This window comes from Neopsephotus bourkii, unplaced genomic scaffold (genome assembly GCF_033783945.1).
Source record: "Neopsephotus bourkii isolate Nb327-2 ecotype Australia unplaced genomic scaffold, CSIRO-AGI_Nbou_v1 NB_1792, whole genome shotgun sequence".
Taxonomy (NCBI): Eukaryota; Metazoa; Chordata; class Aves; order Psittaciformes; family Psittacidae; genus Neopsephotus; species Neopsephotus bourkii.
This window is the reverse complement of record NW_026902266.1, coordinates 5,344,183-5,357,392: the sequence shown is the minus strand read 5'-3', so window position 1 is coordinate 5,357,392 and position 13,210 is coordinate 5,344,183. Positions and strand designations below refer to the sequence as shown.

General features: G+C 36.7%; 1 protein-coding gene across 1 annotated transcript in view; it reads right to left on the bottom strand.

Moving 5' to 3' along the window:
• LOC133226648 (mucin-2-like) overlaps positions 1-13,210 on the bottom strand; it is a 43,216-nt gene that overhangs the window by 24,192 nt on the left and 5,814 nt on the right. The window contains 18 exon segments of the mRNA XM_061380419.1: positions 50-188; positions 618-769; positions 1,570-1,670; positions 2,035-2,087; positions 2,988-3,240; positions 3,966-4,092; positions 4,908-5,002; positions 5,381-5,545; positions 5,630-5,767; positions 6,578-6,647; positions 7,202-7,312; positions 8,351-8,489; positions 9,308-9,425; positions 9,886-10,011; positions 10,954-11,170; positions 11,383-11,492; positions 12,319-12,409; positions 13,033-13,147. Of these exon segments, the coding sequence (XP_061236403.1) occupies positions 50-188; positions 618-769; positions 1,570-1,670; positions 2,035-2,087; positions 2,988-3,240; positions 3,966-4,092; positions 4,908-5,002; positions 5,381-5,545; positions 5,630-5,767; positions 6,578-6,647; positions 7,202-7,312; positions 8,351-8,489; positions 9,308-9,425; positions 9,886-10,011; positions 10,954-11,170; positions 11,383-11,492; positions 12,319-12,409; positions 13,033-13,147 (2,320 nt within the window).

Genomic DNA, 13,210 nt, shown 5'->3' with positions numbered 1-13,210 from the left:
TAGACACAATCAAGGTAAGGTCTCATTTACTATTGCTAATTATCAGTACCTGAACTAGCGTGTATTCACAGTTTCCATTGAAGTTGAACCTTTTGCCATCAAAGGTATTATAATGACCATCTCCGTAAACAGTACAAGTGCCCAGACATTGATCTTTGGTGCATTCCCACTTCCTATTCTTGCATACACTAGGAATGAGAATAAAACATTTTAATAATAAAACAACTCACTGTTTTGTGTAGACACATCCAGCAAATCAGTATTTGTTTGGCAAATTCATCCCTGGTAATGTTGTACTGATTCTGCAGTGAAAATGATTTTTTAAGTTTTTTAATGTGAAGTATTAAAGCAAAGTTCTGTTGTGCAACTCTGAATGCATTAACTGCAAAACAGGGTAGTACAAAATGAACACTGTAGTCCCAAAGACTTCTTCCCATTCTGCGCTTTGGCTATCTGTCTACATCAGAAGGAAACTGTCTCATACTGTTTAATTCACAACTAAGAGATCTATCAGTTGGTGACGTGTAATCCAAATATTTCTTTACTGCTCTACTATGTAAGTTCTTTGGAAAGACAAATGATGGAACCAGGAATGATACTTCTGAGGAAATACTTACCAGGTGTTACAGTCAACGCTGATCTTTTCCCCAGGCTGATACATGGCTTCATTGTGAATACACGGACATTCCTCTTCAGCAATACAGTCACCATTCCCATGTAACACAAGCCCAGCTGGGCACACGCAGCCAGATATACAATGCGTGCTATACTAGACAAGTCAAGAGAAGATAAAATTTCAGAATGAAATATTCACAATAGAAAAACATTAAAATAAAATGTCTTTATATGGTCTTATTGCTGCCCATCTTAAATGAGAGAGGACTACAAAGTACTTATAGGACAATGGAACAAACCAGAATTTATTAGCCATTGATTTAATACAATATATATCTATTAAAGATGTTTTGTGTATGCCAATCCTGATTACTCTGCTGCAGTCTGTGAAATTTAAGATACATTGAATTGTAAGTCTTGCTCTATATTAGCTGAAGCAGCCTTGCACTTTGGTGACTCAATGGAGCTTTAAAAAGAAAATACATAATATTTTTTAGGTTTGATTGGTTTACATCAAAATTTATTTATCTCTCATGGTACTTACTCACAAAATGGTATGTGGCATGCATTTAGATGGAATATTATAATTATGTGTGAAAGAAGTTCCCAATTGCATTATAAGAAAGAATTATTTCTCCTACCCAGTTCATAGCCAGTAATTTTCTCCTAAAGAAGTAAAATATGTGTCCTAGATATTTTCACTACTAATTACTGTTACCTGCAGTAGCTGAAGAAAGGTAGACACCAATTTTATGAATTAAATTGGATGTTACCTTATTATATTTTTGTCTAAGGGTCCCATTATTAATGGTTTATAACATGGTTTCAGGCTTTTGCTACAAGAACAATATCTATGTTGTAGATTTGGAGTGGATCAGATAGATCAGTTACTTTACCACCAAAAGCACAAACAAAACCTGGAAGCACAATTTCATCCAGCCATGAAATACTTACACACTGCATATCCAGAGTCTGACAACTTTTTTGACATTCTGTTCCAGTTGTTCCTTCAGTGATGTTTCTACAGTCTAAGTAGACCATGGGAGATTCACAGACTAAAGAAAGGAAAGAAATGAGAGCAATCAGAAATGGCTCATCTCTAGCCATTAAAACCATCTAGACATCCTTTGGGATTACATATTTCAGTTAGTAAGGATTGCTGTCTGTATTAAATAGATTCATTTCAGAGCACTGAATTGCCAGAGAAAACCCACAGTATTTTAGAAAAAAATCATTATGAAAAAGAAATCCTATCATTAATTTAGGTTCACTCTTGCCTTTTATGATAACTGTTGCACTGTAACTAAATCAAAAATATTATTAAAACTCCATTAATATTTTATCATTTCAATCAATTATATTAACTATTTCTGTCCAGAACCTGTCACAGAGAAGTGGAATATTTTTATTTTTTTTCACCTCGATCTGGATTGGGTTCTCCAGTGCAATCCAGTCTTCCCTGGATGCAAGTGCTGCAAGAGAGAAAAAAAAAAAACAAAAAAAAGCAATCTCTTAAATCATGCATTGAGACTGAGAGCTACTTCTCTCTTGTCAATTTTCAGAATTTCCAAAGGAAAGAATTTCCCTTAATACCACTACTAATGCTGCTTTAATGTGATATCCAACACTGAGCCTTGGGAAACACTGCTTGTGGCCAGGGCCAACTGGATTTAACTCAATTCTCCACCACTCTTTGGGCCTGGCCATCCAGCCAGTTTTTCACCAGCAAGGAGTGCCTCTGTCCAAGCCATGAGCAGTCATTTTCTCCAGGGGAATGCTGTGGGAAGCAGTGTCAAAGGCTTTACTAAAGTCTTGGTAAACAACATGCACAGCCTTTCCCTGACCCAAGTGGGTCACCTTGCCACAGAAGGAGATCAGGTCTGTCAAGCAGGATCTGCCTTTCATAAAGCCGTGTTGACTGCACCTGATCACCTGAGTGATGGCAGTCATGATGATCTGCTCTATAACCTTCCCTGTCACTGTGGTCAGACTGACAGGCCTGCAGTTCCCCAGGTCCTTCTTCTGGTCCTTTTTGTAGATGAGCACCACATTTGCTAACCTCCAGTCAACTGGGACCTCGCCTGTTAGTCAGGACTGCTGAAAAATGCTTGAAAATGGTGAATACTTCCACCAGCTCCCTCAATACACTTGGATTGATCCCAGCTGGCCCCATTGCCTTATGTGTGTTTCAGTGGTACAGCATATTCTCCTTCAAGCTCAGGGAAATACGCACCTTCTTAAAAGTTGAAAAAAATGAGACATCATTGTATTGAAATTCAGGCAAAGCAGGCTGAGTCCAATTTAAATGTAGCAGATTCTAATGAGAAAATACATACAGTTTTGCTTGAGTGTTTTGCAACAGATTCACTCACCATACAAGCCCATTTTCTTGGACAGTTTCTCCAGATGATATGGGAGATCCTCTGTAGTAGCAGGGGCATTCAGTAGCAGGCACACATCTGCCACTTTCATCCATGTAAGTTCCATTTACGCAGGTGCAGCCATCAACTGGGACAAACTTAATGTTGCATGTGACATCACGCTCGCTCAGAGATCGACAAGTGGGTTGACAGGAAGAGATGTTATAGCTATAGCTTAGGGATTTGGGACATGAGGTGTATTTTGCTTGAGAGAGGAAAATAAAATAGGTTTGTTAATTCCAGATGGTAGTTTCTGATGGGGAAAAGAGAAACCATAGGCAGTAGAAATAACATGTACACAATACTGCATAACTCTGCCTATGTTGTATCTTTCATGTATTTCTGAATACTTCCACAGTTAGATCTGAAAAACCTACTGTACATGTGGATTACGTGATGTTTGCAAAGAAGAAAATATTTTCTTGAATGAGATTTCAGAAATAAACCTTCATTTGGTGCTGGCAAAATTTCTAAACCTTTTTAAGTATGAAATAAGATATCTTCCTGAATGTCTCCTCATATACCGAAAACAGACCTACTGGGGGTGGAAGCCAGCATGCAGCTTCGGAAACCTTTCATTTGCAAGTGTTCTGGTTAGAATTACTAGTACTGTTATTCTAATATGTCACATTACTCTACAGTAACTTATCATACATGAAGCTGTAATGAAATTCAAATTTGCATAGAAACACTTCTATAACAGCAGTCTCTTTCCTAGGCAGCCTACGTTTTCTGTCTGTTTGTATTCACTCTTGCTAGCAATGGATTGATTCTAAGGGAACAGCAGAGAATTACTTCCAGAAGTTCACATAACAAAATCCCTTCCTCAACACTTACTATGTTTGTCTAGAAATCAGTATAAAATAATCCCTGACCAGCAGTTTTTATTGATGTGTATTCATAGGAGAGGGGATGCTTAAGAGTACTTACAGCAAACATCGGTCCTCCATCCATCCAGCTGTATTCCTTTTGCAGCACAAGCTCTCACATAGGAAGACAGGGCTGCACACAGACAGTCCTCACTATTTTTACAGTTACATGTGTCATACATGCAGTTCTAAAAATGCAGAGAAAAATAAAGTCTCAGCACTGGTAAAACTGTCAGTCTAAAAAAAAAGCATTATCTTCTTGGTCTTACGCACTAATCCTTCCTCAGATATGCTCACTCATAAACAACACTAATATAGCTTTAGCAATATTTTTTAGCAAACTTTTCCAGTGTTTGTCTACAGTTGCCTGGCCAGAAAGAATGAAGGCAATGGAAATTCAGTTGATGTCTGCCGTTATTACTGGGAGAGAGTGGTCTTAAAGTGTTACACATTTAGGAGCTTCACGTCCCTCTGAACCGTATTTATGAATATGCTGCAGAATAGCATACAAAGCTCTGTTCATGGTATGCAGTTGAGAAACATCATTTCATCAGTGTCCATATCTGGGTGATTCATAGTGAGAAGAAAGATTGGCAACACACTGATAGCAGAATATTGAAAATTAGCTAATGGGCTTTCTGTGCCAACTAATTATTAGTGAGATGAGGCTGATGAGACAACAATTCACTGATATTCAAACAAGCATTTGACATGCCTTTGTATACACTTGTTACTGCATGTGTGTATCCGTCCAGGAGCAAATAGCTGCCTTTTCATTTGCAAGCAAGTCAGGATCTTGAAGGCAAGACTGACAACTGAAATAAGGTAATGGTACGACAGAAACAGAAACACATGTTGAAAGAAGGAAGTGCTGCTGTACAGAAATGAAAACACAGGCATTGCATAAGATGAGAGAGATATATGGAACAGTCCTTTTCTGGTAGCTAGTTGTAATGATCCTATTTCTATTTTTTCTAAGGGGAAAAACAGTCTAGCAAAGTACCATGTGATAATCAGAGGGATTCACTGCATAGTGACAATCAGCAAAAGGTCCTTTCTTGTCAGTTAGTAGTCCACACCAGTGCTGAGCATATTTTTCTGTGAATAAAACAAACAATACAAATACTCTTTGTATTTCATTAGTCAAAAAAGCACTCTGCCCTGGGCTGTGAAGCCAGTTCTGAAATCACATCAAATCTCTCCTTTTCTTATCCTTTGTTTGTTTGTTTGTTTGTTTTTTTCCACTCAGCATCTGGGCTAAGGTTACTTCAGTTTCCTTCAGTTATGTTTCTATAACTCTTACTAAGAAAAGTCTTATTGACTTCGTTAATTATCCCTAGTGCATTCATTTTTTTCTGGTTTCAGAGCCATGTTTTTACCAAGTATGTAAGTCTTTATTCTCTTATCTTTGCTTTACAACATATGTGTTTTCTTTAGTAATAAATAACAACAATAAAAAATCTAAGAAACACACACCATTATCAATGCTGAGTGCACAAGGGTTCTCAAAACTGCGCTGGACTTTAGGGCATGAAGCCTGAGTCATCCATGTATCAGCAAATGCTGTTGCTGTTCCTTCAGTTATTCCACTTATAACCTTGAAGTCATCAGTTTCAAGATCATTGAAATTGCCACAGAGACCTGTTGAAGAGCAGTGAAAAGTTTGTATTGCTCATACTAGACAAAAGACATTAAGCAATGTATTCTTGTATTTCATTCCCTTACCACATGTCTGGCCTTTGAAAATAGGATCCAGTCGCACAAACACTTGCATCATGGGTATAATTTGGATTTCAAGGAGGACACCAAAGTTTGTCTGCATGATGATGAAGAATGATGAAGGTCTGAACACGTTGGCGTTAGCTACAGATGAAGAACAGAATGATCACTTTCTGAGTGAGGTCAAATGCTGGAAACAGCGCACCATTATACTATTTTCCTTGAATTTCTATTACAACTTTTGCAAATTCTGAGGTGAAATAAAGCCAATCTTTATGAAAATGAATCAGAAATATGAATCAAAATTTACAGTTCAGGATTTGATTGTTGCTACCAAGGTGTTAACTTTATTCACTGTCTCAACATTAAGCAGATGGAGATTACTCCTTCAGAGTAAGAAGAAAAAACTGTATGGCACTAAGCGTTAAAAAGAATAATTTGCTTAGCTTATACAGCACAAATTGGAGCCCTTACTCTGCTGGAAATGGAAAATAAGCAGATCAGGAGGTCAGAGATACCACACAGAATTGCTACTTATTGAGACAGAAGAGCGAAAATCAAACTTCTGAGGAAGCATGAACACAGGGGTAATAATTAAAAAAAAAAAAAAAAAAGATGTAGGAGAGGTAAGCAGATATTTTCTGTGTTCAGTTTTTGGCAGTGAAAAGGAAATAAACCTTACACTGAAGAAATCAGGAGAGTGTAAATGCTGTTTGCTTCTGTTTGAACTCTTGCCTATCCTTTACTGTCTCCCATTTCTTCATGACATCAAACTTCCCACTTCTACCTCAAAAGCAGTTGTGTCATTCAGGAAATATCCCAAAGAGAACTGAGAGATACGAACACGCAGGTTCTGAACAACTCACAGTCCTTTTATCTTCCATTAAGAAAATAAGCAGTTGTGGCGTTGGAGTTTCATGCTTATTGCTCAGAGAATGTTAGAGAAAGAAATACCTGATGAAACAGGCAGCTGGGTGTAGATCGAGTTCATATACACACCACCATCAGGTTTGACCTCGATGAGCTGGTAAGGAAGAGGATCAAGAGGAAATTGTGTGAAGGATAACTATAGTCCAGAGAGTAGTAATAGTGATGACTACAGTGATATTAATAAAAAAAAAATTAAAAGGGCAGGTTGTTTGTGTCTTCACCTGCTCCCTCATTCCACTTTGTACATTTCCTGTAATGAAAGAATTATTTCTAAAGAGACTTTCTCAGCTTCTTAGGGAATTACAGCATCTTGGTCTCTTTAAATTTATCTTTGCGATGAATTACATCCCTTAACAGTTGTAGTTTCTAACTTAAAAGCTTATGTTTTTCTCCATCTAATTGGCAGATAAAATAGTTGTTTTCTGCTTTGTGACTACAGTGTCTTTCTTAATGAACTTCCAGAAAGCCAAATTTATGCCTGATCTGATTTTCATTAAAAAATAAATTCCACTGGATTAAAAATAACATGTAGTTATCATATACGCTGACCATTTGAGAGAAAAATTCAGTTCCCTGACGAATTAAGGGTTAGCTTCTTTGCTCCCATATTTTCAATAGTTATTTTCCATGCTTATTTTGCATTCTTACAGTTTGTCCTTGATTCATGTTGAGGGTCACTGTCTCTAAGCATGTCCCAGTTTTTGTTAGGCCACATTTGCGTAGTTCTACCAGGATGGCAAATGTTCCATCTGTACAGTGCTGAAAAAAAAATGCCAACAGTTATTTCACGAAAGGCTTAATTACAGAAGCTTTCCCTGTAAAATTTCCCTCGACTCTGAAAAATATTCCTGTTTCTGAAGAGGGTACACTTTCTCCTGAATCGTTGGCCTTCTTTGGCCTAAGATTCAGTTTTGCCTTTTGTAATGATTAGGAACAATGTGAAAATTTGCATATTCTTAATGATATACAGATCTGGAGCTTTTATTCATGCATACTTATAATGTTTGATTCAGTTCTGCTGTCTTTTCTTTCTGTAGGTGGTATTAATGCTAGATGTAAATTTCAGATAAAACGGTTTTCAGGAGAGCAATAAGATATAGCTGCTTTTGGTTTTTTTTCCCCTGAATTGTGCAGATGAGGAAAGAGGAAAAAGGAAAAGAAAGAAGGAACAGAAATAGCCCCTAAAAGATAAAAAAAATACTTGTACATTGCCTTAGTTAAATATTTGGATTATAATTAACTTTTATTTTTTCTATTTCTTTTGACTTATTTTTGTATCTATTTCAAAAAGGTTCAAAACCTAAACGAAATATATCATTTGACCTGAAATGATTTTCTGTATTTGAACTTCCCAGAAATTAAATTAAAATGTAAGTCATATAAATTCAATTTCTTTTTCCTTCAGAACTAGTCGTGTAATTTTTCAGACTTGTACCATTTGGCCCAATAGTATACAATACAGTAACATGGCAAAAATTCTACAACTCAGAAAGCTGGATTAATCACACTGAGGAATGCAGATGAAGTAAATTCTTAAAAAAGGCAGTGCTTTTCAACAAATACTACATCAAGGAACTGGAAATTTCGCGGTAAACACCATATACTGTTGCATGAGAGTCTAATAGTTAACTGATGATTGCCATTTGAATGGCAACATATGTTCTAGTAAACATCTGGCTGAGAGGCAATTAAACCTCTTTATGTCAAAAGCAGTAAGTTTCAAAAGTGTTAACTGAGATGAACTTTTCTTTCTGTAAATGTGTAAGGCTTTATGACCTAGTGATATCTGCTTCCCACCTTAGAGAGAACATAAGTGCAGTTTCCATGGTGATCATAATATTTTTTATCATATGTAGAAATGTGTGAACCTCCCTCTACTGAACATGTTCCTGGGCATGATGTGTTTTCACAACGCCACTGGCCTCCATTACAGGTACTGGAAGAGAAAGAATCATGTTAGCTAAAATGGGTAACAGCAATCCAGAGTATAAGGAATTACGGTGAAATTAGGTTCTGCTATTTTGCTGCTGTTTATTCCTTCAGGTTGTAGATTGACACACAGTAAATCTAGGTTTAGGACTTTCTAAAACATTGTGAACACATGATGCAACGCTTTAAAAGGAATGACTCTGGAATTCATTCACTTTGCTTATTTAGTTGTTTTCCTCCTTTGAACAGGTGAACTCTCCAGCAACAGGTATTGGATGATTAATTGCTTGGGTTTTGGAGCTAACATAAATCACAGCAACAAATTAAAATCTCTTCTGGTTTGTTATTCAGATACGTCAGAAACTAACAAGAATGTAACCCCATGTCTATTCTTAATGCAGAGTATCTCTGTTTTCTAAGGCGATGTGGTAGTATACAGGTAGAGGATTAATAGCTGTAAAATAGAGGCTGTAGTGTGTCATCCCTTCCTTTCTTCACAGAAAGTAAGTATCTGCAAATACATAAATGACGTCAATTTCATTCCCTTTGGAGAAGTCCACATGTTTGAACAAAATAAACAAAGAGGAAGCATTTTAATTGACTGGTAAGAAATCTAAACATGGTAAATCTTTGCTTTGATCACCTTGAGTTAGAGTCCAAAGCTTGTTAAGGCTGTGGCTAAATGAAACACAGAATGTTCTTCCTTGAAATTGTAGTGTTCAGTTAAATATGCATATCAATTACCAATGATGCAATTGTACATAATAAACCATTAAACTCAGTATGTGAGAGGAAGCAGTAAGTTGGAAAATTTACAAAGTTTACCAGGAATGACATTGCCCTGAAAAGGAAGTTCCTGTGGCATATGCATTGCCATTGTAAACACAGGAGCACTGCTGACGGGGAATGCAGCCAGAATTATTGATGTCATCAAATACAGTCCCTAGATTAACAAAATAAAGACAAAAACTTTATCAGTTAAAGAGGTATTTCCTATAAACCATTTCTATTTGCTACAAATCCTAAATATCTTAGATCTGCAGCTATCATGAATGGATATACCTACGCTGAGGCCAGTAAGACTATGCCAGTTTGTACAATGGAGGATTCAACTTTATATTCTTAAACTCTACCTGCTTTGAAAAATAGACTTACTGTAGTACAGTAAGTATCTTCTTGAGGTACTGGCCTTGAACTGTTTACTGTTCTGCTTTCCTGCTTTCTTAATGTTGTACATGTATTGGCAATTAATTCAGGTTTCTTTTCTCAGCTGAGACATGACAAATGCTAGTCATTTACAGCTGTGAGTAAAGGGAATTTAAAACCCAAGGAACCTGCCCAAATCCTACAGGTAAGCTGCTGCTGTTCCTTGAGATCAGACTTGTGAGTGCATAATAACTTGCCTGGTGGGCAGAAACAACCGTCCATACAGTGTTCTTCACAAAACTGGGATGGTTCAGGATTGGTGCATGTGTCAGCGCAGGGGGAGCCACACTCCTCATACTGCATGTTGTAAGGACACTTCTTGGCTAAAATTTTGAAGGAGGAGAGATTATTTCAGTCAAAAGTGTTTCTGGTTCACTGAGTATAAAAATATTTATATTCATTTAACAGCTAAATGTAAAAACCACACTAAACTGCAGGTTGACTGCCAGATCTCAAAATTTGCTAATTTAGTCACCTAGTTTCATATTTTACAGTTGAGACGTGGTTTCCATGATTGTCTGGGGCCAAACTGGCTCAGTGGCTGGATTTGTGTGGACAAGAAGGTAATGACCCCTCTAAGCCAGCAAGGCCTGTGTTTCTACTGAAAGCAACCTTCACATGAACACCTGTCTTGCTATTGAAATGTAAAACTTATATTCCTAAAGCTTTAGTATATTTACATTTTCCAGATAGCATTGGAAGGACAAATAGTACCTTGTGGGATTTTGTTCTGAAGCAAATGCAGATCTGATGACAGTATCAACAACTACACCCCATAATCTAGTATGTGTTTAATTTAGTGCAAATCTCTGAGAAGATTACACTGGTGCAGACTCCTCACTACCAAAGAAGAGGAGAAAAATAAGTACTTAACACCTGTGAAGACCCAATCACTTAACAGAGATGAAAAATGCTGTAACCACTATGAGTAAAGGAGAGAAACGGGAATACAAGCTAGCAAGCCTGCCTCTTTCTTCCTTCTTTCTCCTTTATTTGCTTCTTTTACTGTCCCAGTTAATTATGTAATACTTTGACTCTCAATTAGAGTATCCATATAAGTCTTTGATAGTATTTAATTCAGTTTACATTAGAAACCTTAGCTCTTTGGCTGAATTCTTCACGCTGAAACTTGCACATCAGAATCCTCTGGAAAATGCAATCATCTTGAATGATTGGCAATTTCTCCTTTATCCTCAACATCGTCTCAGAGCTTATTGTTTGTTAGTTACTGGGCATAAACTAAGGCTATCTCCTGTGATACTTACGACACAGTTTTGAGGTTCTCCAGTTCAGAGGATGCCCACCAGCATGAGCACACTGCCGGGAGTATTCAGCAAAGGTGTCACAGATACATGAGGCATTTTTAGATTCTTCGGAGCGGCACAAGTCTTCTTGGCAGGCCGTAATGTACTCTTTAACATCAACTAGGTTATTACACTCTGCAAATGCAGAGCTGGTCAATGTTTCCTCACATATGTCATCCTTAGGAAGAAAAAAATTAAAACCCAACAAACTAAACAAAAAATAAAAGAGTAATATACTTGTATTGCTACTTTGTATAATTATTCTTTAATAGAATCGTACAAGCTCCTTTAAGTTGCTGTCTCCCAAGGACATTTCCTGTGGCCCAACTGAAGCTGCAGAAGGATATGGGTAAGTATGAAAGAAAAATGAAATAGTAAAAAATCCCTTACAAAAATATCAGTGCAATTGTCTGGCAGAGTAGAAGCGGAGTCTTCACAGACTTCTGTTGGCCCATCCATTTTCTGCATATTCCCAAACTGCATTGCTGTAATCTTAATATCTGCACAAAAGAATTTTAATAATGAAGGTTGGGGGTTTTTTGTTCAATTGAACTGTGCTTTATCTTTTTCTTCTCTCAAAAATACTGCTCAAGACTGGCCAAGGCAGCTACTGCCCTTGTCTTTAAATTTGATCATCTCCCCTTTCAAAGGAAACACTACATCCCTGTTTCAATTTTTCTTGCAGAGCACCATGGAAAAAGTAAACATTAGAAAACAATTTTCAGCCTATTACCTCTGGATGCAAACTAAGATTTTTAGTAGAAAAATAACAAGCTGTTTTCAGATTATGTTGAGCTCATGCAGGGATTAAAGAAAGAATCTAAAGAGGGATTTGGACAATGGAGATTGATGCTGGATAGAATGCTATCCCATGCTGTATAGAATGATGAAGATAAGATCTTACAAAAATTATGCAACTCATCAGGCAAATGTAGATATACCAATTTTAAGACAGAACTGAAACAATAAATGGAGTACCTAGACAATACAATTGCATTTTTCTTTGAATATATTTCTATAGCTATTTCTGTTATTAGTTGAAATCTGACTCATTTTTATAGGATTAGCTGATAACGTAAATAAACCACGGCATACAAGGAATATGCAATCAGTTTTTAGCATGAGTACTGTATTTTTGCTTAAAATATTAAATCACATTACCTGATCTCTGCACTACATATTTGTCAACAGAGACTGAATCATAACTTCTGGATAAATCATTTAACAGGATAGAAAAGATGAATGCTGATTATGTTAGAGTGAAAAGAATACGAAGAAAGCAAGCTGAAGACTTCAGAAACCAATTGTATTACTTAGAAAACTTACTGTTTGAATAGAACTCATTGTAAATTGGAAAGCCATTGAAGTCCCCACAAAGTCCACAGGTCTGATTAGCGTATTTCTCATTCAATTCCAGCTAAAATAATGAACAGTAAATTGATAGATGTTAGTGTTAACATTTAAAAATATGTTGAAGACCACTGAAAGCACATGCAACTGCTGCCTCTAAGTATTTTCACAACTGTGTAACTTTATTTAGCAGTTGAATTCAAACCTGGGTGATAGAACGAAGAGTTGGCTTGGATTTGATTTACACCACAGAATTCAAGTTATTGATGCTATTGATGCAGACTTATGTTTTCACCGTATTATCTGTATTGCAATTAGCCTCTTTCTTTCTATTCCTTCTTCAGAAAGAAAATGAAATCCATAGTAAAAATGAAGTCCTAAAAGAGTGAAATTCTGCTAGAAAATTGTACCTGAAGGGGTAAGTATGCCCTATAACAATGCCAATGTGTTAATGATACAATGAAAGTGATTTTTTACCCTATTTTAAGCAGATGCCTGCTATCCACTAGATGTAAATCCCTGTAATTTTCTTTAGGACTACCTGGATCTATCTATCTAATACTAAGAAAGAATTGCTCAACAGTATGATAGCAGAAGGTAATAATAACCTCCTAAACAGATAGGGACCAGCCTATTCAAAAATTAGCTCAGGTCCCTGAAGGTGCAGACAGGTCCAGGAGCAGTTCTTACCAGGATGCTGTCATCTTCATTCCACATTAACACAATACCCATTTTGCTGGCAACTTTGACATAAATGCTGCTTTTCTCTATCGTAATTCCAAATTCTCTGTATGGCAGTTGAACTCTGGGAAAAGGCAGAAAGAAATCTAGGTATTTCTGATCCAGATGTTTGATAAAGAGGAAAAAA